The sequence below is a fragment of the Vitis riparia genome, chromosome 10, assembly GCF_004353265.1.
Source record: "Vitis riparia cultivar Riparia Gloire de Montpellier isolate 1030 chromosome 10, EGFV_Vit.rip_1.0, whole genome shotgun sequence".
NCBI classification, from domain to species: Eukaryota; Viridiplantae; Streptophyta; class Magnoliopsida; order Vitales; family Vitaceae; genus Vitis; species Vitis riparia.
In genome coordinates this window covers 10,591,814-10,616,301 of record NC_048440.1, presented here as the reverse complement: position 1 = coordinate 10,616,301, position 24,488 = coordinate 10,591,814, and the positions used below count along the sequence as shown (strand labels likewise).

At 37.9% G+C, this 24,488-nt stretch overlaps 1 protein-coding gene across 2 annotated transcripts; it reads right to left on the bottom strand.

Moving 5' to 3' along the window:
• Window positions 1-761: 761 nt before the first annotated feature.
• Window positions 762-21,652, bottom strand: LOC117923574 (N-acetyl-D-glucosamine kinase). 2 transcript variants are annotated; one of them, XM_034841928.1, is made up of 8 exons: window positions 21,526-21,652; window positions 17,529-17,780; window positions 16,513-16,660; window positions 15,322-15,513; window positions 11,518-11,646; window positions 10,175-10,344; window positions 9,727-9,857; window positions 762-1,093 (listed from the first exon to the last, which is right to left on the bottom strand). In XM_034841928.1, exons 2-8 carry the CDS (start codon window positions 17,755-17,757, stop codon window positions 1,016-1,018), a joined length of 1,077 nt encoding a protein of 358 aa, XP_034697819.1. In that variant the 5' UTR covers window positions 17,758-17,780; window positions 21,526-21,652; the 3' UTR covers window positions 762-1,015. The 2 variants fall into 2 exon arrangements, with proteins under 2 accessions (XP_034697819.1, XP_034697820.1); XM_034841929.1 differs by lacking the exon at window positions 21,526-21,652 and having other exon boundaries at window positions 17,529-17,796.
• Between the last annotated feature and the right edge of the window lie 2,836 nt (window positions 21,653-24,488).

Below are 24,488 nucleotides of genomic sequence, written 5' to 3'. Positions count from 1 at the left end.
ACAGTTGAAGCCCCTTTCTTGAACCTCCAGTTGCGAAGGACCTCAAGTTACTTATCACTTCCTCAACCAGGCTTGCTTACAGGATAAAAGGGGGTGCCAATGTGCTCCTTTAATTTCTGTTTGGTTGCTGAGAAAATGAAACAGAATGTTGTCAGGTTGTGGCTAGGAAATGAATTGTCTTTCAGTTTCCTAATCAGCCAGATCTTTCAAGAAAATAGAGATGACACACTGGTTTTGGCAAAGTGACAGCATATGGGGAACCTGTTTTGATAATGTAAAGATTTCAATTATCACAGGGGGAACCAAAGTTTTCTCTACTATGTTTCCTCACCTAGAAACCGAGAGGCAACAACTATTTCCTCTTTTAGTCTCTCCTTTTGTCTAATTTTCCTTTAAAATTTCTACTTTTCATCACAGTAATTATATTTGGTTTCTCTGAAATACATGTCTATGATTTTCTCTAATCCGTTTCCCATGTTTAGACTACTTGTTTCAATGGACAAATCCTTCCAGAACAGGCAACTAATGAGATGGCACTCACACATCTACTTCACAGAACAATGTTCATATGAACTTGCCTGCAGCTTAACAGAAGCATGACTCACATGCATCCCCATTCCAGAAGTGATGAAAGAGCAGCTCCAAAGCTGCATACGGGGGAGCTCATGCTTTGCATGGATGGGCCATGTCCGAGTCCGTCTTCTGCAGTGGGGGCAGTCAGTGCAAATGAAAGAGTGTCAAATCCTTTACTACCAAACAGCTAGGCATTAAACTTGTGGGAAAAATAAAATTGAAACCAGAATGTAGGCGTAGTGTTTCTGTTCTTGTTAACTTCTGATACAGGACATTGAAAAGGAAATGGTACAAGATGTGGTTTGGGGGAAGATTATTTAAATTGTTAGGGAGAAGTTTGACATACACTGGACGGGCAAATTATAATAATTATTCTTCTGGTGTCTTGTGACTCTTGTCATAGTTTCAACTATACAGTTAAACGCTTAGAAGACATCCTCTGTCAGCTATAGCAGTTCCCTTTGGATTCTTTTGTCAAAAAATTCCAGGCAAGCAAAGCTGCACCAACTGCAGGCTCCACCTGCGTAAAAATTTTACAATATGAAAACAGGTAAGTAAAAGAATGTAAGAATTTAACCGTTCATAGTATATGTCATATGTGGACAGGATTTAATAATGAATCATGGATTTATTAATGTTTTCAAGCAACGGGTATAGGAGGACTACTTAGTTCTTCCAAACATATGAACCATTGGAAACTTTGTTACAGCATACAGTACATTATATCGTGGGGTGAATTTGAAGTCTTCAGGGCCTCAAGATCAAAAACACGTGCATACGGTGTTAGCAAGTGCAATACTTCATAAACTAGGCATCATGAGAAGTTCATTCTTTAAGTCATTTTACAAGCACCAGTTCTTGGTCCCAGTTGTGGTAAAAAGTTTTTAAGCATCTAGAACAAATTGGTAGCTTGAATAGTTTTTTAAGTTTTGATAGCCATTTCGACTCAAAGCAAAAAGATCCTGAACTTCAAGGCTGTCTGAAGGGTAAGTCCCCATGAACTTTTGTTAAAAAAAAAAAAAAAAAAAAAAAACGTTCCATTCCCTGATGGACCTTTTCCTAGGCACCACTGGTGGAAATTGATAGCCTTTACTAGCTGGCACTACCCTTGTGAAGTCAGTCCTTTTAGCGTTTTCCTTTCTATATTATCTCCTCTATCTTTTTTACATGTGAAAATTTTGAATTCCATGATAGCCAAGTTCTAGACAAGCTTGAAGGATTATATCCAAGCCTCACCTGTTGATTTGTAATATGCTTTGGGTTAAATATTGCTCAAAAAGGAATTTCTTGGACACTGAATGTCATGGCTACTTCTTAGGCATCTAGAATTTGACGAGCTATTGACTACAGAGGAGATCTGCTTAAAAATGGGCTCAGATGGCAGATTGGGAGGGAAACATAGTTTACATATGGAGTAACTGCTGGGCCCACAGGTGGGCCTGCTAAGGCAATCCTACAAATCAAGTTTAAGCGGGTTCAGCCTCTAAAGTTTCTGACCTTATTGACCTAAATCTTCAATATGGAGAATCAGGATCATCCATAACCTTGTATATTCAGTCTATCCCTTTAGCCATCTATTTTCTTGGTCACTGTACACAGCGATTCACTTATTCTTATGGAAGTCAATGCATACAAACTTATATCAGGTCTACAGTAAAGTTTTCTTAGGGAATTACTTTCATATCAAATGCCAAGGTCCTCTTGGCATATACCCTCATCTCTCCCTTTCTTACTTAACTACCTCACATTTTTGTGGAGGTTTATTGACAATATCTTGCCTGTCCATCAAGAACTCCATTGAAGGAATTAAAGGATTTAGATGTACCCCTATTTGCTTGAGGGGGGCACATGTTCCCAATGAAAATTTTAAAAAATATATACAATTTGCTGGTTTGATCCCAGCTCTCTCTCAAAGAGGGAAAATAGGGTTACCATTGGGAAAAATTTATCATTTGTATATAACTGGTGCCCCACAGCCCTTGAGGCCTGACTCAAATGGTAAAGGGATAGGGAGGATTTGTGGGAGGTTCCAGGTTCAAGTCCCAATAGGGGCAAAAACTTACCTGTCAAAAAAAAAAAAAAAACTTGTGCCCCACAACCCTAGCCTATGATGATTCCATTTTTTATGCTAGGGGTCATCTTATCGTGGTTCTTTTGTCTATTTAGATCTACACCAAGCAAAATTTATCTGACCAGCCGCAATTTTTGTATACAACTAAAGGTTTCATGTTTGAGGTTCTCTTATAAAAAACAAACAAGAATTTTTCTTGGCCCTGTGTGATACAACCAGAATGGCAATTAATTGGATTTGATCATCTTCTCAAAGCTGAAGATTCTCTGTTTGGAAACAAACAAGAACTATTGTCCCTAATCAACCGTGATCTATCTTGAGAATCACAAAGATGTTTGAGGGTTAAAGTTACTAGTGAAGAACAGAGATGGGAAGACCAACTGATGCAAGAGGTTTCCAAGCTGAAGTTGTTTCAGAATATGGCTCTGGATTCTCTCTGTTTTCTAAGATTGAGAAAGCTGCTTTGAGACGAGAAGAACTGGATGTTGTGATTTTCTGGGTTCTCAAGAGCAGTGCTTGAATCCATAACTCAAAGATGTTTCGAAATCAGTTCTTTGAAGTGGAGAGAAAGGTTTTCCAGGTAAAGTTTGAAGGCTTCAATGGGGGAACGTGGATTTCAATAACAGAGAGAAGTCGAGGTTTTGTAGTTTCATTAGGCTTTGGAGAGGAGGAGTTGGATTGGTTGTTGGAACATTTGAAGAAAGTTGTGGAGTTGGAGGCTTCCACGGGTTTCATTCGAAAGATGAGGGGCAAGACTAGGACTCATCTGATGGAGATTTGTTTTAATAGCAAAGGGAGATATATGAAAATTATAGAAATCGTTGCAAAGAGAAAACCTTTAGTTCTAGTTGTTCTAGAGGGTGTTAAAGGTTGTGGGTGGGAAAACCTTAGAAAAGCGATTTCTTCAGTCCAAGACTTGTATGTTCAAGCTGAAAGAGCCTCGAAGGAGAAGTTCAAAGAGCCTCAAGTGAGCAAAGGAATGTACAGAGGAGAGCGGTCCTACGCTGATGTGGTTGCAGAGGAAGGACCTAGGAATGGTGCATTGATGCCAGTTGGAAAATGGGCAAGAGCTGTAGTTTGTGAAAGCAAAGGAAAAATACGAGACTGGTTTGATGTAGGTAAAGCTATAGCGAGAAGGATGGGTATGAAAGGAATGGTGTCTGTAACCCCCATTTCTGATTACAAGGGGTGTTTTTTCATGGATTCTGCAAAGAGAGCTCATTGGTTTCAAGATCAAGGGAATTAAACAGTGAGAGGAGGGGTTATTGCTCTGAGGAGATGGTCGCCAAAAGAAAACTCAGTCGTTAATGGAAAATTTAGAAAGGGTTGGTTAGAACTAAGAGGCCTTCCCTTTCATCTGTGGGATGAGGTTCAGCTGAGATACATTTTGCAGAAGTGGGGGAAGGTAACGAAGGTGGCGAGGGAATCGCTGAAGCTTGTTGACTTGTCGAAGGTAAAATTGTGGGTGGAGATGCTTCCAAATGTCGTGCTTCCAGCGCTACTAGAGGTAGAAGATGGAGATTGGTCATTCACGGTTGTAGTTACAGTCACCGGAGAAGATGAAGGAGATGACCTTCTCAGGCTTGAGTCAACTCGCAGCAAGGACGAGCTGAGGTCAGCAGGTGGTTGCGTCCTTCAGAAGCTAAAGATCGCTGATGGGCTACGAGCTACTACTAGGGACAATGAATGCCACAGCTAGAGGCCTCATCATCGTTCCCATTCTCGTTCTCCAGATTCAAAATCGTCCAAAGTGGAGAAAGGAAAGGGAATGAGTATTTTGGGCCCAACGGCGGGAAGCTCTATCGGGCCATCAAAATCAGACGTCTCTTTTAAAGCCCGTTCTGATTGGGCCCATTTTGGGGCGAAGGGTTTTGGGCCCCTAGTGGGTCCAGTCCACGAAGGTTCTTCTAATGGTGGCCCAGTAGTGCCTTCGTCTTCAAAGCTCCTACGCTCAGGGTCCTCTACAAAGGAGATAATGCCGAAAGATCATTCTTAAGAGTCGTCAAAGCTAAAAGGCTCCTCAGTCTCAGCAAAGCGCAAAGCAAGAAACTGGCCACCGAGCTTAAAGGAGGCGTCTTCTGATCCGAAGCGTAACCTAGAAGGGGGTGGCTCATCGGAGGCAATGCGAGCCACTCTTTGGAGCGGATCACTCTCTAGTAAAAGCGATCTTTCTCCTGTTCCAGAAACATCCAAAGATTTTTCTGGCGAGACAGAGGGAGACGAGGGGATTTTGCGATGCAATTTGGTAAATAAGGTGCGTCCTCCTTTCTCAGCTTTATCCGAGTAGGGTTTTCCTTTGGTTGGGGCTTTTGAGCCAAAATTTCTTCCCGACTCCTCTGGTTCTTCTGTTCATCCTTCTCAGTGTCAACCTTTTTCTTCGTTTTCGTTGGAGTCAAGCTTTGCCTTTCAGCGTGGTTCCTTTTTTATTTCTCCTGTTGTGGATCTCAGTCGTCGTGGTGGCGTGTCCTGTTCTGAAGGTGTGGTGTTTTCCCTAAAAACCTCTAACCGAAAATTTAAAGACTGATCTTTCCTTAGGGAAACACTCAGTAACCCAGAGGAGCGTTGTGTCTCAAGCAAGGCTTCGTCCCCAGAGCCAGAACCTTCCACCCTCCCGTTGGAGGGTTTTCAAGTTGAGGGACTCACACTTAGGAAGATGGTCAAGGTTCAGTCGGTCTTGGAGAGTCTGAGGATTAGAATAGTTAGAGATAATGGAAAAGGTGTGGAAGTAGAGAGCAAGAGTACTCGTTATGGCGGATAAGGTTTATTTTAGAAGGAAGAGGAAAAATGACTCTGGAACCCGAGGAGAGAATTAGATTTGGTTGTTGGTTGTGACAGGTTGTTTTTGTTTACATGAAGATCTTAAGTTGGAATATAAGAGGATTAGGTTCCAGGAAGAAAAGGAGGACTGTCAGAAGGTTTTTAAGTACTCAAAGTCCAGATGTCGTGATGCTTCAGGAAACAAAGAGAGTAATTTGGGACAGGAGGTTTGTGAGTAGTGTTTGGAAAGGCAGAAGCTTGGAGTGGGCTGCTCTTCCTGCTTGTGGGGCTTCAGGGGGGATTGTGATTTTGTGGGATTCAATTAAGTTCAAGTGTACAGAGAAGGTGTTAGGATCTTTCTCTGTAACTGTGAAGTTGAACTTTGGTGAGGAAGGGTCTTTTTGGTTAACTTCAGTGTATGGTCCGAATAAGCCTTTTTGGAGGAAGGACTTTTGGTTGGAGCTTCAAGACCTCGGACTTAGGCAGAATTGATCTAATTGAACAAGAAGGGAATTTAAATCTTGATCTGGTATCGAAAAAGACCTTAAGAAGGAAGGAGCTAGAGGATTTGTTATTAAAGGAAGAGGTTCAATGGAGACAAAAATCTAAGGTTAAGTGGATTAAAGAAGGGAATTGCAACTCTAAGTTCTTCCACAGAGTGGCCACTGGAAGAAGAAGCAGGAAGTTCATTAAGTCTCTGATTTCTGAGAGGGGGGAGACTTTAAGTAACATTGAGGTTATTTCTGAGGAGATTGTAAATTCTTTGGGAAACTCCATTCCAAGCCTGAAGGTGATTCTTGGAGGATTGAAGGAATTGATTGGGCCCCTATTTCTGGAGAGTGTGCAGTCTGGCTGGATAGCCCGTTTTCTGAAGAGGAGGTTCAAATGGCAGTTTTCCAATTGAATAAGGAAAAGGCCCCTGGCCCTGATGGTTTTACTATAGCAGTTTATCAAGAGTGTTAGGATGTGATAAAAGAGGATCTTATGAGGGTGTTTATTGAGTTCCACACCAAGGGGGTAATAAATCAAAGTACAAATGCGACATTCATTGCTATGGTGCCTAAGAAAAGCCGAACTTTTAAAATCTCAAATTATAGACCTATCAGCTTGGTTACAAGTTTATATAAGATAATTGCTAAGGTTTAATCAGGGCGTTTACGCAAAGTTCTTCATGAAACAATCTCTGGCTCTCAAGGAGCCTTTGTGGAAGGGAGACACATTTTGGATGCTGTGTTGATAGTCAATGAAGTGGTGGATGAGAAAGGAAGGTCAAGGGAGGAAGGGGTAGTCTTCAAAATCGATTTTGAAAGGGCCTATGATCATGTGGATTAGGGCTTTTTAGATCATGTGCTACAAAGGAAGGGGTTCAACCAGAAATGGAGATCTTGGGTAAGGGGTTGTTTGTCTTCATCAAGTTTTGCAATCCTAGTTAATGGGAATGCAAAGGGTTGGGTTCAGGCCTCTAGAGGTTTGAGACAAGGAGACCCCCTTTCTCCTTTCCTTTTTACTCTAGTGGTAGATGTTCTAAGTAGATTGATGATCAGAGCAGAGGAAACCGGTATAACTGAAGGTTTCTTTGTGGGGAGGGATAGGACTAGAGTGTCTTTGTTACAGTTTGCTGATGACACCATCTTTTTCTCTAAAGCCTCTATGGAACATCTTCAAAACCTTAAGATTATCCTTTTGGTTTTTGGGCAAGTATCTGGTTTAAAAATCAACTTAGAAAAAAGCATCATTTCAGGTATTAACACTAGGCAGGAGCTGTTGTCTAGTTTGGCCTCGGTTTTGGATTGTAGAGTGTCAGAGTGGCCTTTGTCTTATTTAGGCCTTCCATTGGGAGGGAACCCAAAGACAATAGGCTTTTGGGATCCAGTGGTTGAGAGAATTTCGAGGAGGCTGGATGGCTGGAAAAAGGCCTTATTGTCTTTGGGAAGGAGGATTACTTTAATTCAGTCTTGTCTGTCTCACATCCCTAGCTACTTCCTCTCCCTTTTTAAAATCCCAGTATCAATAGCTTAAAATATTGAGAAGATGCAAAGGGATTTTCTTTGGTCTGGGGCAAGGGAAGGGAAGAAAGATCATCTTATTAGATGGGAGGTTGTTACTAGACCAAAGGAGTTGGGAGGTTTGGGCTTTGGGAAGACTTCTATGAGAAATATTGCTCTCTTAGGGAAATGGCTTTGGATGTTCCCTAGAGAAAGGAGTGGTCTTTGGCATAAGGTTATTGCGAGTATATATGGAACACATCCTAATGGATGGGACGCCAACATGGTGGTTAAATGGTCACACAGATGTCCTTGGAAGGCTATTGCTTAAGTTTTCCAGGTGTTTTCCCCTTTGTCCGCTTAGTGGTGGGCAATGGGGAGAGAATTCGTTTCTGGGAAGATCTTTGGTGGGGTAACCAAACTTTGTGTTCTCAATTTGCTGATCTTTACAGAGTTATTTTTGTGAAAAACCTCACTGTCTCAAATGTCCTCGACAATTCTTTTCCACTATCTTGGAATTTTAACTTTCGCTGCAATCTTACGGATTCAGAAATTGATCTCCTTCAGAGATTAATGTCCTCCCTTAGTTCTGTGTTTTTCTCTCCTTCTTTGACAGATTCAAGAGCGTGGTCTTTGTCTTCGTTAGGATTATTTTCAGTGAAATCTTTTTTCTTGGCCTTGTCAAAAGTCTCAAATCTTATATTGTTCCTTTCGGCCAAGTTCTTGTGGAGTTCAAAAGTCCCTTCAAAGGTTAAGGCCCTCGCTTGGTGAGTAGCACATGGGAAGGTAAACACCAATGACAAGTTGCAATTGAGAAGACCCTACAAAGCCTTCTGTCCTCAATGGTGCATTCTTTGCAAAGGAAATGGAGAGTCGATTGACCACCTTTTTCTTCATTGTCCCGTTACCATTGGACTCTAGCACAGGCTGTTCGATCTAGCAGGGTTGGTTTGGGTCCCTCCAAGGAGTCTTGAGGACATGTTGGTTATTACTTTTAAAAGCTTGGGAAACTCATTAAGAGGCAAGACACTGACAAATTGCTTGCCTTACTTTGATTTGGATGGTGTGGCAAGAGAGAAACAATAGGATCTTTGAGGATAAAGGGAGAATGGAAGAGATGTTATGGGATTTGATTCGGTTTTATTCTTCTCTATGGGCTTCTTGTACTGAAGCTTTTAGAGGAGTTCCTCTAAATGTTTTACAACTCAATTGGATTGTGGTGTGTGCTTCAAAAGTTTGAAGATTGTTGGGGTTTCTCTTTGTTTTTAGAGTTCTATTGTTGGGAGTTTTCTCCTTTGTTCAATTTGTGTAGGAAGGACCTCTCATCCTTCTCTTGGTTTTTTCTCTTTCTTTTGTTTCTTTTCTTTCTCCTGTATCTGTTCTTCTATTAATATATTCTTCTTCGTTTCTGATAAAAAAAAAAAAAAAATTATCTGACCAGCTTGCTGGCTCATCAGGCTGAGGGGGTCCTACAATAGTTTCTATGATGTGTGGGAGTATAAATTTGACAATCCTAAAATCTTAGACTACTTCTAAGCCTACTTATCATCACACTCACATATTTTAGAATTCATCCTTGCATCCTGCTGCAACCGCTTGACCCCAACAACCTGATTATTTAGGTTTCACTTAGTGGGTTTACAGGCATGGTAAGGAGTGGCATGAAATGTGCTTTTAGTTGTCCCGAAGGGGTTCAAGACTGGAGCTGGATCTAAATTGTATTGCTAGTTCTCTTCTGCAAACTGGGACTAGAGTTTGTCTTTTCCCATGAAGTGGGTTTTGGTCCCTAATTTTAAAAGTATTTATCATCTATACTGGTTATGAAAAGTAGTAGGGAAAGGAAAAAGAAACAGTTAAATTCTCTTGATTTGTTATGGAAAATACGAAGACAAATGAACTATAACAATAATTATTTTGAAACTTATACATTTCTAAATTTTTTATTCTCTATATAAAAGAAGAATAACATTGGACAAGCATGGCAGAAGAAAAAAATGATTGAATTTATCCTTTATTTTTTTTTTACTTTAAGATTTATAAGGATTTATTTTGAGCAAGTCCCCCCTATAAGCTTTTCTTTTCGTTTTTGATAGGCTCAAGCCCCCTTGAATGCTATAGTAGCTGTGATAAAAATTTCTAGGATTTACTTTTTCAGTATGGCAGGTCAGTTTTGTTTTTGATTTTTCACTGCAGCTCTATTATGTTGTTGTTTGTTGAGCCATACATTTTGATAACTCATCAATGAGCTGCAATAATAATAAATACAACAACAACAATAACAATGATAACAGGAACAGTACTAGCAGCAGCAGATTAGAATTCTGTGTGAACTATGCTAACCTTTGGTCTGATTGGACGAGCCCCTGGAAAGTTCTTGTGGATACAGTTAATAACTTCTTTTCCTATATCCCATCTCTTATTAGCTTCAAGAACACCACCAACCATCACAATAGGGAAAGAGCCATTTCCATCTGCAATTAAAGAAAATGCAATTTAGAGCTGTTAAAATCCATGACAGAAGTTGGAAAGACACAGATTCACATGCTCATGCCTGCACCCATGCGTGTCTTTGGATATGCAACAATCTGTAACTCTGCTTACAGTATTATGCCATATCATTCTAAAAAGTCAAAAACTATGATTGTGCAGCATTCCAGACTTTTTGAGCTCATCAAAATTTTAGGTTGCCAGGAACTAAAGAAAATAAGTGTTTTTTAAAATGATTATTATTAAAATTATTTTTAAATAAACCATAATTCAAATATTTATAGTCAGATAAGTTGAACACCTTCACCACACAAGCACAGTCTTTGAACAACAGCTTTCACACTCAGAGCCAATTCTTGAACTGCATCAACTAGAATTTTATTTGCAATTTGATCTCCAGCTTCTGCACAAGATACCACTTCCGGAACAAGTGCTGCAATGCGGGCCCAGGATCGGTCTGCATAGGTCCACCTGAATTCCCATTAAAAAAAAAAAAAAAACCATCTGTAAAAGTATCCAACTCCATGCCTCTTATGATATTCAGTGACCATTAAAAATTTACTTTCTTAAAGAATACTAATTAAATTAACTATCTCAAACTTCAAGTCTGTTGCCCCATATTTTTTAACTATTGCCATTTTTCAGACTCTCTCCAGTAACAAATGTGAGTTACAACCCTGAGGGCCATTTTTTACCTGATCAATAACAAAAACTCCAGCTCTCAAGATATCAAATTGCAAATTAAGAGGTCTTGAATCACAAATGTAAGATATAGGTTTCAGGTCAATATGTCAGGAAAACCAACCCAGTAGAAAAGGAAAAAAGAATTACTATCTGTGCTTAACTTCTTGTGACTAAGTAACGATAAAAAAATCATTTTGAAGGCTTCCATCCCCAACTAATGAACAATTGCAGGAAGAAATCTTCTACGGCAAGGAACAGAGGTCAAGGGGTTTTTGGGCTTAGTCACCAAATTGGTTTCAATTGTTTACTTTGATCAACCTACCTACATTTTATCAGTTAATACACTTAAGAGGAGTAGTGAGATGTTAAAGTAAAAAAAAAAAATAGTTATAATAATAATTAGATGGTTTTAAACTTCTCAAACCAGGAATCAACTACCCAACTTCAACTGGTCAGTTCAGCTCTACATGATGTTCTGTACATCTTGAGTTGCTGTCACATGGAATCCAATTAGGAGCCTCAAACCAATGCAAACCTTATTGCATCCTTATTGAGAGCTACTGAAAATTAGATCTCCAAATTTTAACTGGCAATTGGGAGTACAGATTTTATTTTATTTTATTTTTTATCAGAGGGGAGTACAGATTTAAGCACCTACATTATATGGACAGGGACATTCTAAAGACATGCAGACTATGTGCACGAGTACTTTTATACCCTTGTAAGATCATATAATCATCCTTTTTTTCATTATTATTTTTTTTATACAAAAGTTTTAAGTTTTGACATGTAGGCCACATGTTTTATTTGTGTGCCATGACAATGAATTTTAAAAGGTTCTAGACATGTCAAGATTTGCCTAGTGTGTCAATAGTGCCATCTGTGAACCAGACACAGCTCCTCTTTAACATGTTTGGGACTTTCAACTAAAGATGGTTATAAGCTTCAAAAGATAGATACCCTATGAGTTCATCTGAAGAGGAAAGACCAAGTGTGTTTAGAATGCTATTTGTAAGCATTGTCTGTGGACCACGACCATCTTGAGCCCTTATTATTGCTGTCAATGCCTGTGCAGCAATACCATAGCCACTGCAAGGGAGCAAAATCATGTCATCATAGAACCAGTTCTTTCTTGAACAATTCAGATAACAAAATAAAGTGACTGACTTCAATTATCATTATACTTATCTAATATCCATCTAATGTATTGGACAAATAATGACATTTCTTTTATGGAATGCAAAATCATACATATAATCAATGGGAAATCTACAACTTCCAACAAAAAAAAGTAAATAAATCTAAACTTCATTTATAGATAGGGACAATGGAATATTAAAGTAACATAGTGTTTGATTGGTTATTTTCAAGGAAAAATGACTTTTGATTGTCATTATAATAATTTTCAGTAGCCCATTATTTCAAGGGTGTCAAACTTTAGGAACTGGAAGCAAAATTATTGTGGAATTACATAAATACCTTTCTTTTAAAACCCCAAAAGGGTCCATTCAACTTCACAAAAAGCCCGTCTATACTATTTTCTTGTAGAATCATTTCAATACACAAAATGCTTAATCACACTAAAGAAAAGCATCATCGATGAACTTAGTAAAAATTTTAATACAGATAGTTATCATAGGTGTTTGACTCAGTATAATTCAGCTATGAAGCTGCATTCCAAACACAGCCCAAGAATGTAACATTTCACTAAGTACTATGAAGCCAGTAGCTCTATTGACTAGTGCATGATGCCCCTTGAATCTCAGAACACTAGCTAGTTGTGCATGCAAAATGCACATGCCACTTTGACTGAAAATATTAGTTTAAAAATTATGCCAAGTTCCATAACACTGCTATAGATAAAATTTCCTTGAGTCCAACTCTAACTTTGTTTTGGCAATCTTTCCAGTGAATAAAGAATAAAAGGTGTTGAATTTCTTCTGGAAACTCTTGGACCATAGCTTCTGTGTTTGTGTCCGACAGATATGTGTGATGTTCAAAATAATTCTTTAACAAAATCCTGTGGTTGTAATATTGAGTAGGTTCTCTATTTATTCTTTTTTTGGTTGCAAGGCATAATATGAGAATACTTTTCATCATATTAGAAACTTGGGCTATATTTGTTCAAATTAGTGCAACAGAGTTTTCCTCAGATATATATATATATATATATATATATTTGATCGGAAACAAGAATGTATTAAATTAAGTTAGGTATCAAGAAGTACAAAAGAAGGATGAGGAAACCTCTCAAAAAACAAAGAACTAAACAGAAGGTACGTTGAACCTCCAAAGTGCTAAGTAAACCTATACAACAGTAAGGTACCACATGAAAATATATACAAAACAAATCATAGCTCTAAAAAAGAAAAATTTCCTCCCAAGCAAACCCTCCTTGCTAGTGCACACCTTTCGAACTACACACCAAACACGAATCAAGTTGAACCACATTAAAGAGAATGCCCTTAAAAGTTGTGGTGCAAAAGGCCCAAAAGGAGGCAAAGAAATGAATGATATCCCAAAGAGCCTTTGAAGTCCTTGCCTTATCCCAAAAAATCTTAACATTTCTTTCCTGTCACACAACCCAAATCAAAGTGAGACAAGGGGTTTGCCTAAAAACCTTGCCCCTAATGGAGCTTCTCAATCCTTTATATGAGATGGTCATCATGTTACATATACTCCTAGGAGGAACTTAGTCCAAATTAGCCAATCTGAATAGTTTGTGCCACAACCCAAAGTTAATGGATAATGTAAGAAAAGATGATCTACCATTTCTTAGAATTCCTTGCTTCTTAAAAATAAAAACCTTCAGAAAATGAAGCAAAATTTAAAAAAAAATCTTGTTTGTATTTTTCTCAATTGGAAGGGGAGAAGAGAGTGGTTTTCTGGTTTGGTTCTATTCACAATGATTGACACTCTCTGCTGAGATAACTGAAGGTGTATCTTGCCTTTCCAACAGTGGGCTCCTAATCTAAAAGAACAAATTTATATATTATGTGGTTTTATTGCTGCTAGGCACTGTTTTCATAGAATACATTCAATAAAAAAAATAGAAACCTGTATATGATTGTCAATTTAAAATTGTAGAAAGTACAAGTTCCATATCCTTTAAAACATAGGGATTATTTAAAAAACTGAAAAATATGTTTACAATAAATTTCCTCATCCTCAACCAAACAAACAAACCTCATAAAGAAACATGATTACCTAATTACATTGTATAAGAAACATTTTCCTGCTATGCTGCCTCTAAATACCCCATACAGTATAATGTCACCATGCTAACATGATGTGTGGGTCTACATATTTCACAGCCATAAAAATGTGCCCTTACAAAGGAATCTATAAGGTAGTTGCCTATTTTATCATGCACAATAAAAAACAATGGTGAAAGAACAGTGCTGCATCTTTGTTTCTTAGGCTTTATGTGATGTCACTTCAACTATTGACTTGCATCCTTGTGTGAGATGGGAAACTCTTCAGAAATTTAGATGAGAGAATGAGAACAAATATTTAAGTGGCATGGTATCAGTCCACCACATTCTATGAGAAACATAGTCAGATGAATAGGTGGTAATCTCAAAACTGTCATATGACTAGTCACACTTCATTTGTTCTTTGCAACATTTGACAACAGTAAGTGACCTAAAGGATAGACAGGCATGGTTTGGAGAAAGAGTTACACAAAGTCATAGTTCGGTATTGCACCTCACACCTCACACCTCACAAAAAAGGCCATCTCATACTTCATTTGTTCATGATATTTCCACACCCTTGTTGATGTCCTCTTCTTTGCTTAAACTCTATGCCAATCCCAATGCAAATTGGACCAAAGATGTTAAGCATCATGACACTACTAGCTTCTGCATCTTTCTTACTTCCTGGAAAAATAAAAGGTAAGGTCTCATGACATTGGATTGCTGGACCGAAGTACCATACAACAGTCAGCAGACCAAGCATAACAACTTCCATTGGGTATTTTGTTTGTCATCATCATATAGCAGAGATGGTTTCAAAGCCTCATCTCCCCTTATCACATAAGCTTGTTGACTTCTTTATAGGGCTGCAGAGAATCCAACCATTCTCTATTTCATTGGAATAAATTGTTATCTCATGATTTATCAGAAGTTTGAAGGTTGTTTTAGATATAGCATCATAGTTATACTATAGGATTTTTCTACCAAACATCCATGGGTATGGTACATCCACTTTGTTACTTCTCAAAATAGAACAATGTTACCTCTACAAATGTGACAAGGTTACCCTCCAAGCATTGCTAGTTACCTCCCAAATGTGACTACCTTCTGATGTAAATAAAAGATTGGGTCACATAATTAATTTTCTCATCCAATGGCCTGAAAAGCAAAGGTACTATAACTCCAACTTAAGGTAGCATGACTCTATATATAGCATATCTTTGGATTGGTGAGCAACATCCTCGTAATAGAATGTTCAGTTATGTGTTACATCAACCTAGGTAATGGCATGAATTATGACAACATACTTATTTTATTGTTTTGGTGCAAAAAAAGTATGGCTTGGGCAGATACTATTTTAAATATATTAACAAATGTCAACAAATAACGTAGCATTAATATAACAATACTTATTGGCTGCCTAAATGCTTACCAAGAACCGTTCATGACATCACCATTGTTTTCAGTTCTTCCTTTAGATCATTCAATATCATAATAGCCAAAGCTTCATATCATTTCAGGAAAAAAAAAAAAAAGAAAAAGAAAAATACAAGTGTTATGCACATACCTTCCCCAATCACCTAAGACAGGTCCAGCACCAGCAGCTCGAGCTTCTCTTCCATCTTCAGTAATCCCATAAGAAATGCACCCCGTACCAGCAATTAAAACACAACCATGAAGCTTTCCCATAGTCCCACTTGCCAGAGCTGCTACAGAATCATTCTGAACATACAGCTTGACATGGCTCGGGAATATGGGCCTGAGAAAATCAACATGGTAGAAACAGAAATAGTGGTCAAATTAGGCGCTAAATATATTTGAAGGATACAAAATCTACATACTTTTTCCAAGAAATCCCATTGCACATAAACAGGAAATCCTGAGCTTTATGGATCATTTTCTTGTTTTTTGGTTTTACATGCAGTTGAATTGATGTTCAGCAGTATAAATGGAGAATTTAACTAAACAAGAGCAAAGTGGGTGAGAAGCTCCAAAAGAAAACTACTTAATTAAAAATCCATAGATTACTGAAAAATAAGAAAACCAAAATAACCTACAAGATGAGGAATGGAAAACATGAGCAAATAATTATAGAAGAAGCTTTATAAACCCTTAAATGGAGGAGCTATAAGTGCCTACTGAAGAGAAAGACCATGGTTATTGAATCCATTTATGAGATCATCCATTCAGTTAAGCATTTCTCTTTTTCCCAGGTTTCCAAAGGATAGCAAAGAAAGATAGCTTTAAGGGCAATCTCCTTGCTCAAATGCCCATACGTAACCAATACAAGAAAACTTTGGGAACCATGTCACATGGACACTTCAAAATGAATACTGGTGTTTCATAACAGAAATAGTTGTGCACATATACTTGCTATACCTATGGTAAGTTTGTGGAGTGCTGTCAGGAAGCATTTGTTTGTCCTACTTAATTGAATTTGTGAAGTCTAGCAGTATTGTCACTGTTAAACAAAATTATCCATAAATGAAGTTTTAAATGTTGATTCTCATTGACTTGTTCAATTTCATCCAACATAAAAATGGAATAAGTTAAAGGAAATCCAAAGTGTAACATCAAATAAGGGGTATCTTTTAAAATTTTGAGCATGAGATAACCACTCCACGTTTCAGAAGTGGAGTCTCTAGAACTAAGTTCATAAGTGGGACTTGGAGAACTCAATATCTTACAGGGAATGAAGATATATGCCAACTGATCACAACTATAAAGAAAAGTAAAAGAAAATTTTCAGATACCAAACCTTAGCCAACTTAATATCATTTCCTGATCTGTAGGATGGTTAACACCAGAAACACCTAAACAAACAGCTTGAACAGCAGACCTATTTGAACCTGATTTTGAAAGGGCTTCAGCCATAACCTGTTCCAATGTCTCCCTGGCAGCAGCTTCTGTTGAATCCAAGACATAGGGAAGAAAATAACTAAAAGAATCAAGATCTGACAATATTTTCCTTCTCCCATGTCCTTTTTAAATTAACTTCACAAGAAAGCTTTTAATTTATGGTCACCATTATTATATTGAAGTGGACTTTTCATTGCTAATGAAATGATGATGATCATAACAGAGCAACAAATAAAAAAGGGAAGAAGATTATCTATCTTGAAAACTGATTGTAGACGACAGAAAACATAATTCTCTTCACTGATAAAAACTAAAATTGAATGGAATGATCTCACCTCCAAAAGCTGATTATTGACAAAATGTCATCTAATTATAACGCCTCCACTTCAAAATTTAACATGTTAGTGATAAAGATTTTAAACCATGTCAATGTGATATTGTTTTGCTACAAATTGCTCCAATGCACATAATTATATGGATTTGATCACCTCAAACCACTGTTGAATAGTGTTATATCTAATAAATTTTTACATAATACTACAAATAGAGGTATTAACTATATAGTTCCAAAGAACACAACCGATAGAACCCTAACTAACAACGTTCTTTTTCCATTCAATCCATTTTTGTTCCATTTGTCACTTGCCAAGGGGGGGGGGGGGGGGGGCAACTACAAAGACTTGTCAAATCTTTCATACATAATTGATAATACAATCACAAAGTTCCAAAATTTATAAACCCTTTCTTCACTCTACCATCCTCCATTTCCTCTACGCTGGAACCACAACTTTTCCTCCAGAACTTCACAATTTTCCATTTTCTATTAATTGTTCATCATAATTCACATTCAATAGTAGATGAAATCAAATGAAGAAGAGCGAATGTAGGAGTAAGAGGTAGGGGGAAAAGTAATACCTCCAACGCTGTTGTGGTTGGAGCAACCGGCGACGGCGCGGGCGAGGAGGGGAGGAGGATCGGAGTGAGGGTGGAGGTGGAGGTGTTGGAGAGGGATGCAGACGCAGACGGTGGAGGTGGTACCACCGTCCAAGCCCAAAACGACGTGGGAGGGAGCATCGGGAGGCGGAAGGGCTTGGTGGTGGCGCTCGAAGCTCCAGACGTCTCCATTGGTGTACCCATTCTTCATCCTCGACGATGTCTCCCAGGCGACTGCGATAGAGAATTTAAAAGAGGGAAAAGTTGGTTAATGTTTTTCAATTCAATTCTCATTTTTACCACCACTTTTGTTTTCTGATTTTATTTTTTTTTAATCTTAATTTTATTTATTTATTTATTTATTTTATCTTAATTTTATTTATTTCTCCTCCCAAGTCTCACTTTCTTATATCTTCTTTTGATTTAATTTTAGTCATATATTATCAACGTTTAAATTAAAATTTTGATATAAAAAAATTACCGTATAATTTTTTTTATTGAGAAATATTATGATTATTTGCTTTAATTTATTCGGATTTTTTCAAATGACGCATTTAAGGTGCTATATTTTATACGAAGATATTTAATAAAACTTAATACGTTAATGACTTAAGTTGACTTTAAATTAAGTTATATTTAAGTTGTTGACTTACAACTTATTATTTTATTCCTATTTTAGTATTAAGGTTGTTTGATAAAATTAACTTTTAAGTTATTTAATTTAAGAATTAAAGTTGTTTGGTAAAATTAAATCCCATGATAACGATAATTATTTTTGTTTTACTTCTTATACTACTAAACAAAGAAATTAATTGTTAACAAGTTGATGATAAGAAAATAAATAGTAATTTTCCTCATAAACTTCTATAAATAATTAGAAATATATTTAAAAATATGATGAATTAAATTTGTTATTTTTCACCTTATTTCCACCCTAAAATATCATAATACATAAAAGAATAAAATTTTAGAAGTGATTTCAAGACTTTATGAACATTATGTTTGGTTCCAAGATAATGATAAAGAATGTGATTCTCATGTTTGGTTTCATTATTAAAAAATATGAAAGAAAAATCAAATATAATTAAAATTATTTTTAAATTATTTAATTTTATGTATAAAAAAAGCTAAAACAAGTTAAATGAGTTTCAAATAAAATATAAAAATAATTCATTTACTCTAAAATTATTTTTTATTTTTCTTCACTTTTTAATTTTTATTTTTTTTTAATTTTTTTTTTAATTTTTCCATAAATTTTTTGAGAACCAAACCTAGCTTAAATGCCTAAGTTTTTTTTTTAAAGGAAAATGTTTCTCAAATTAGAAATTATGGCTAATTAAATAATTTATTTAATCCTATTTTACCAAGATTATTAATTTCATAACAAAACTACAAGAGTAATTTATTTATTAGTCCCATCATAAATAAATGAAATAAAATAAAATATATTTAGAACATCATCAACCTAAATAAGTTATTTGCCATGTTATTTCCATTAACATATTTAGAACATCATGAATAACTCAAATCATCGTACTTAACTTAAATCACCTAACTTAACTCACATTGACGTCAAGACCTTAACCATGGATCCAATTTCTATCTTTACATTAATATTAGGTTTAAAGAATGAAAAGAATGCAAATTGTAGGAATTATCTTCCAACTATGGTAAAAGGGGCAAATATGCATAAATGAGAGATCCGACATTTGTGAAGTATGAGTAGACCTAAGTGTGGACCCTCACCCGATCCATCGGACCGGCACGACTCGCTATTAAAAGAGAAGAAGGAATGAAAAAGTTGAGTTCTCCAGTTTTGAAAAACTCGTCCCCGATGAGGAACGGTGTTGTATGGAGTCGCCACTTACTTTTTATTTTTATTTTTAAAATGGGGAAAATTAAGTAAGAACCAAAACCCCTAATGACCCCAGTATGGAAAAAAGCGGTCTGCGCAAACTAGATTCTGGGTCCGGGGATCAGGTTACCCATTGAGAAGGTACCTCATGCGAGGTAGCACCCCTCTAGGCCCGGAACTCGGTCTCTACTAATGAATTGCGTATGTGGGAGCATATAGGTCAAAGATGAAACCATAGGCTAAATAGATGTCATGAATCACACAATCCTAATTGGTATTTGGCATGCATATGAATTCAACCAACCAAAACAATGGGTGCGTACCTGTGGTCCCCAGCCATGCGCTGCATAAAAGGTCAGCCAAACACAGATAAACATGTAACAAACATTCAGGATTAAGCCCCATGCATGCATATGATTCAACAATCAAAACCAACGATGCATACCTGTGGTCCCTAGCCATGTGCTACAGCAAAGGGTGAGTCAGCCACGCAACATGTATTCAGAATCAAGCATCAAATTTTGTGCCAAAAAAGAAGAAAGCTAGTTGAGATCAGGTAATGGACTCCCCAAATGTCATACAAATCAAACTAGACTTATCCTGACCACACCACCCATAACTTCAAAATTGCCCATACTAACTGAAATCAGGCACTGACTTAAACCTTCAAGATGGCTCACAAGTGCCCTATAGCAAATGGGTTTGAACCCCAATGGATAAGGGCTCGAAAAAATGCCGAAATCGAGGGCTACCTAAAGTCCTCCAGCAGAACAGGTTGAACTAGTTCTCAACTGGTACAACCTATTGAGAAGAATTCCCAAATTTTTCTAGAAAACTCCTAAATGAGTGAGGATTCAAACAAAAGAAACGGTTCTCAATTCCGAGCTTGGATGAGTGAGAACCGGACCAAGAAAGGCAGGTGTTCCTCATGGTTGACAGAGGCAGCCAGTTATGGTGCTGAACCGGTTGAACCGGTTCCCAAATAGTTCATCCAATTGATAAAAAATCTCAAATTCTGTTAAAAAGTTCCTAAGTGATTAAGGAAGCAAACAAAAGAAACGGTTCTCAATTCCGAGCCCGGATGAGTGAGAACCAGACCAAGAAAGGCAGGTGTTCCCCATGGCTGACAGAGGCAGCCAGTTATGGTGCTGAACCGGTTCCCAACCGATTCATCCGGTTGATAAAAAAATCCTAAATTCAGTCAGAAAGTTCCTAAGTGATTAAGGAAGCAAACAAAAGAAACGGTTCTCAATTCCGAGCCCGGATGAGTGAGAACCAGACCAAGAAAGACAGGTGTTCCCCATGGCTGACAGAGGCAGCCAGTTATGGTGCTGAACCGGTTGAACCGGTTCCCAACTGGTTCATCCGGTTGATAAAAAATCCCAAATTTGGTCAGAAAGTTCCTAAGTGATTAAGGAAGCAAACAAAAGAAACGGTTCTCAATTCCGAGCCCGGATGAGTGAGAACCAGACCAAGAAAGGCAGGTGTTCCCCATGGCTGACAGAGGCAGCCGGTTTTGGTGCTGAACCGATTCCCAACCGGTTCATCCGGTTGATAAAAAAATCCCAAATTCGGTCAGAAAGTTCCTAAGTGATTAAGGAAGCAAAAAAAAGAAACGGTTCTCAATTCCGAGCCCGGATGAGTGAGAACCAGACCAAGAAAGGCAGGTGTTCCCCATGGCTGACAGAGACAGCCAGTTATGGTGCTGAACCGGTTGAACCGGTTCCCAACTGGTTCATCCGGTTGATAAAAAATCCCAAATTCGGTCAGAAAGTTCCTAAGTGATTAAGGAAGCAAAAAAAACAAACGGTTCTCAATTCCGAGCCCGGATGAGTGAGAACCAGACCAAGAAAGGCAGGTGTTCCCCATGGCTGACAGAGGCAGCCAGTTATGGTGCTGAACCGGTTCCCAACCGGTTCATCCGGTTGATAAAAAATCCCAAATTCGGTCAGAAAGTTCCTAAACCATTCATAACCAATCAACAACAATCATGTGTGGCTTTTATTATCCACACCCAAGCAATACAATCTTCATATCAAAGGGAAGAAAAGATGATGAGGAAGGAGAAAAACATATGGAGACGAGGAAAATAAACTGTCAGCAAAGAAAATTCAGCATGCTTACCTCAGAATCTCCACCAAATATGATCTGTGTATGCCAATGATGACTCCCAAAACTAAGATGCTGTTATTCTCCTTTTCAAAGAAACCACAGTGCTGAAGCTTTCCCCAACGCTCTCAACTCAGAAGATGCTCCTAACCTTTTTGTTTCTCTCACCAGCAAAATTTCCCCTCTCTCAGAAAATGCCAAAAGGTCTTTTGCTCTCCTCTCTTCCCACCTTTTATACTCATACCCCTCTCAGAATTTGAGCCTCCTGGGTTCCTTCCCCTTCAGCACCGAAATCCCCTTCATCAGCATGGGAACCACACCCCTCATTACTTCTCTTAAACTTACAAGGCCAGCTCACTCCCTTCAACTTTCAGCTTGCTTCACCACCAAGAATCCATATGGATTCGTGATGGGCTGCAAGGAACCCAAACCAAGGCCCAAAATGGACCCACAACATTGCCTAAAACCAATATGGAGCTTACGGGCCTGAGCCATGTAGGATTTGGGCCCCAAAATTACTAGAATTAGTGTTTTACCTCAGCTAACTCAATGAACCGGCTGAACCGGACGAATCGGATGCCCACCTATCGAACCGATGGCAAAAAATTTTAAAAATTTGATAGAATGTTCCTAGAAGAGTAAGGAATCCATGAAAAAAAACGGTGCATGATTCCAAGTTCGGAAGAGGGAGATATGATAAAAACAATTACCAAAAATCATTGTTCTACACCGGCTGACTCGATGAACCGGCTAAATCGGCTGCCAACCAGCTGATGTTCCTGGAAGAATAAGGAATCCATAAAAAGAAACGGTTCTTGATTCTGAGTTTGGATGAGGGAGATACGATAAAAACAAGCCCGAGTGCTCCGAATCTCAACATGCCCCTATAAACTCCAACTAAGCTAAATCATCGGGATGACCCCACTTCCTTCCTATAGCGTGATGTGAATGACTAGGAAAATGGCCATGGTGACCCTCCAAAATGAACCACATATGCACCACAATGGACCACAGACAAACCAACACGAGGCTCGGACACCGACTAAGCCCAAAAGGGGCCCTAGTGGTGCCATATGCGAACGATGGGTGGATGTGACACCCGAAGGATAAATGCCAGTGTCGAAGGACAAAATTGAGGGTCTACACTAAGTAAGAACAAATAAGCAAGTCATGGAAATAAAAGATGATCAATAAATGTTATGGGGTGAGATAGATGGCAAGTAACCATGAAAAAGGACGTTTGAAGCATTGCCCATATTTTAGGAACTAGCCCACTAATCTAGTTAGCAAATCCTCTCTCAAGACTTCAACCATTGCCACTTGACCATCAATATGCATTGCTTACTCTGCCCATGGCACTTATCATTGCAATCGTATCGTTTGTCTCTACACATGCAACCTGTATCAAGCTCAACAACCAATCTCTTTGTCATGCCACCTTCATAGGGCTTGTTACACCATTACATGCCACCTGCCTCTTATCTATATAGTTTTTCTTGGCTTGTGCCATGTGTCTAGCAAGTGTCTTAGCCCACTAATTGTCCTATATTATATACCTTACAACTTCTCATGCCACGTGTCATGCTCTTGTTGTGTTAGTAGCCCTTTGCTTAAGCTTTCCCCAATGCTAAGGTGTCATATTATGTACATCCAAGTGTCATGCCTTAGTATCCCATGACCTTGCTTGGTCTCTCACCAATGCTAAGTGTTGCATCATGTTAAGCTCTCACGTGCTACTTGTTGGCACCTTAGATCTAATCAACATAAGCAATATCAAATTTTAAAAAAAAAATGATATTTTAGGGTTAAAGTACTAACCTTTAGCTTTAGATATTCCCAAACCTCAAAATCCAAGTGTTGAAGACGACCTTAAAGTTATTGGAAGTCTCATAAACCCACAATCTTCAACCCAATGACTCAACCTTGTTCTTGGCACACTTTCGCTGGGGAGGAAAGAAAGGTGAAGACTATGACTTTCTTTCTCTTTGGATGATGAAAGACAAAAGTTATGGAAACTTTAACCCTTGTGGGGTATTTATATGGTTTCTAATTAGGTTTAAGTGACTTGAGCCCACATAGGCTTGGGTCACATAATCTAACCCAAAATAGGTCCTAATTGATTAATTAATCCAATAGAACCTACTAATTAATCAATTACTCAAATCTAGATACCTTGTTCACTTACCCTTGTGCAACCTTACGTAATTATCAAAACGCCCTTATATACAAAAGTGAACTTTGAGCCAATTCGACCCTCATAATCCATGTCAACAAGGTATATGAGCTCAGAGCGAAGACCACTAGGATCCATAGGAGTATTGGTGATGTAGGACAACCCTAGGATGGTTGCCTACACTCAAGGGTAGGTGGGCTAAGGTTTTATTTTTAGGGTGTAAGGAGAGGAACAATGAATAAATTTTATGGTATAGAAAATTATAAGATAAGAAATAAAGAGAATGAAGAAACAATGAAGAAAAGATGGAAAACCTTAGAGTCTCACTAAGGCCTTCTAGGAGTCTCACCTAAAAGAAAATCAATGGAGTCTCACCATTGAGGGTTGCAACCTTGCAATGAAAGAAAGTATAATATTATTCATCAAATTCATTCCTTTGATTTACATTGATTAGCCTATTTATAGGCTTCTCTAAGAAATCCAAAGTCTACTAGGACTCTAATCACCTATCATGACTCAAATTTTAATTATATTATAACTCAATTAGCTAATCCTAATTAGACTCCAACAAATACCAATTCCTATTCAATTCTAATTAATATTAATCCTATTTAAAGTTTACTTAGGTCTTCCATTTCTTCCTTGAATAAACTTTAAAAGGCTTTCCCCCATCAATTCTCCCCGGTTTGAAAGAACTCGGCTTCGACGAGTTAGATGCTTGATACAATTCATAGAGATCGGGGTTAATCTTCTGAAAATCCGTTGACGTAATCCATGTATTCTCAGAATGTGGTTTGCCTCTCCA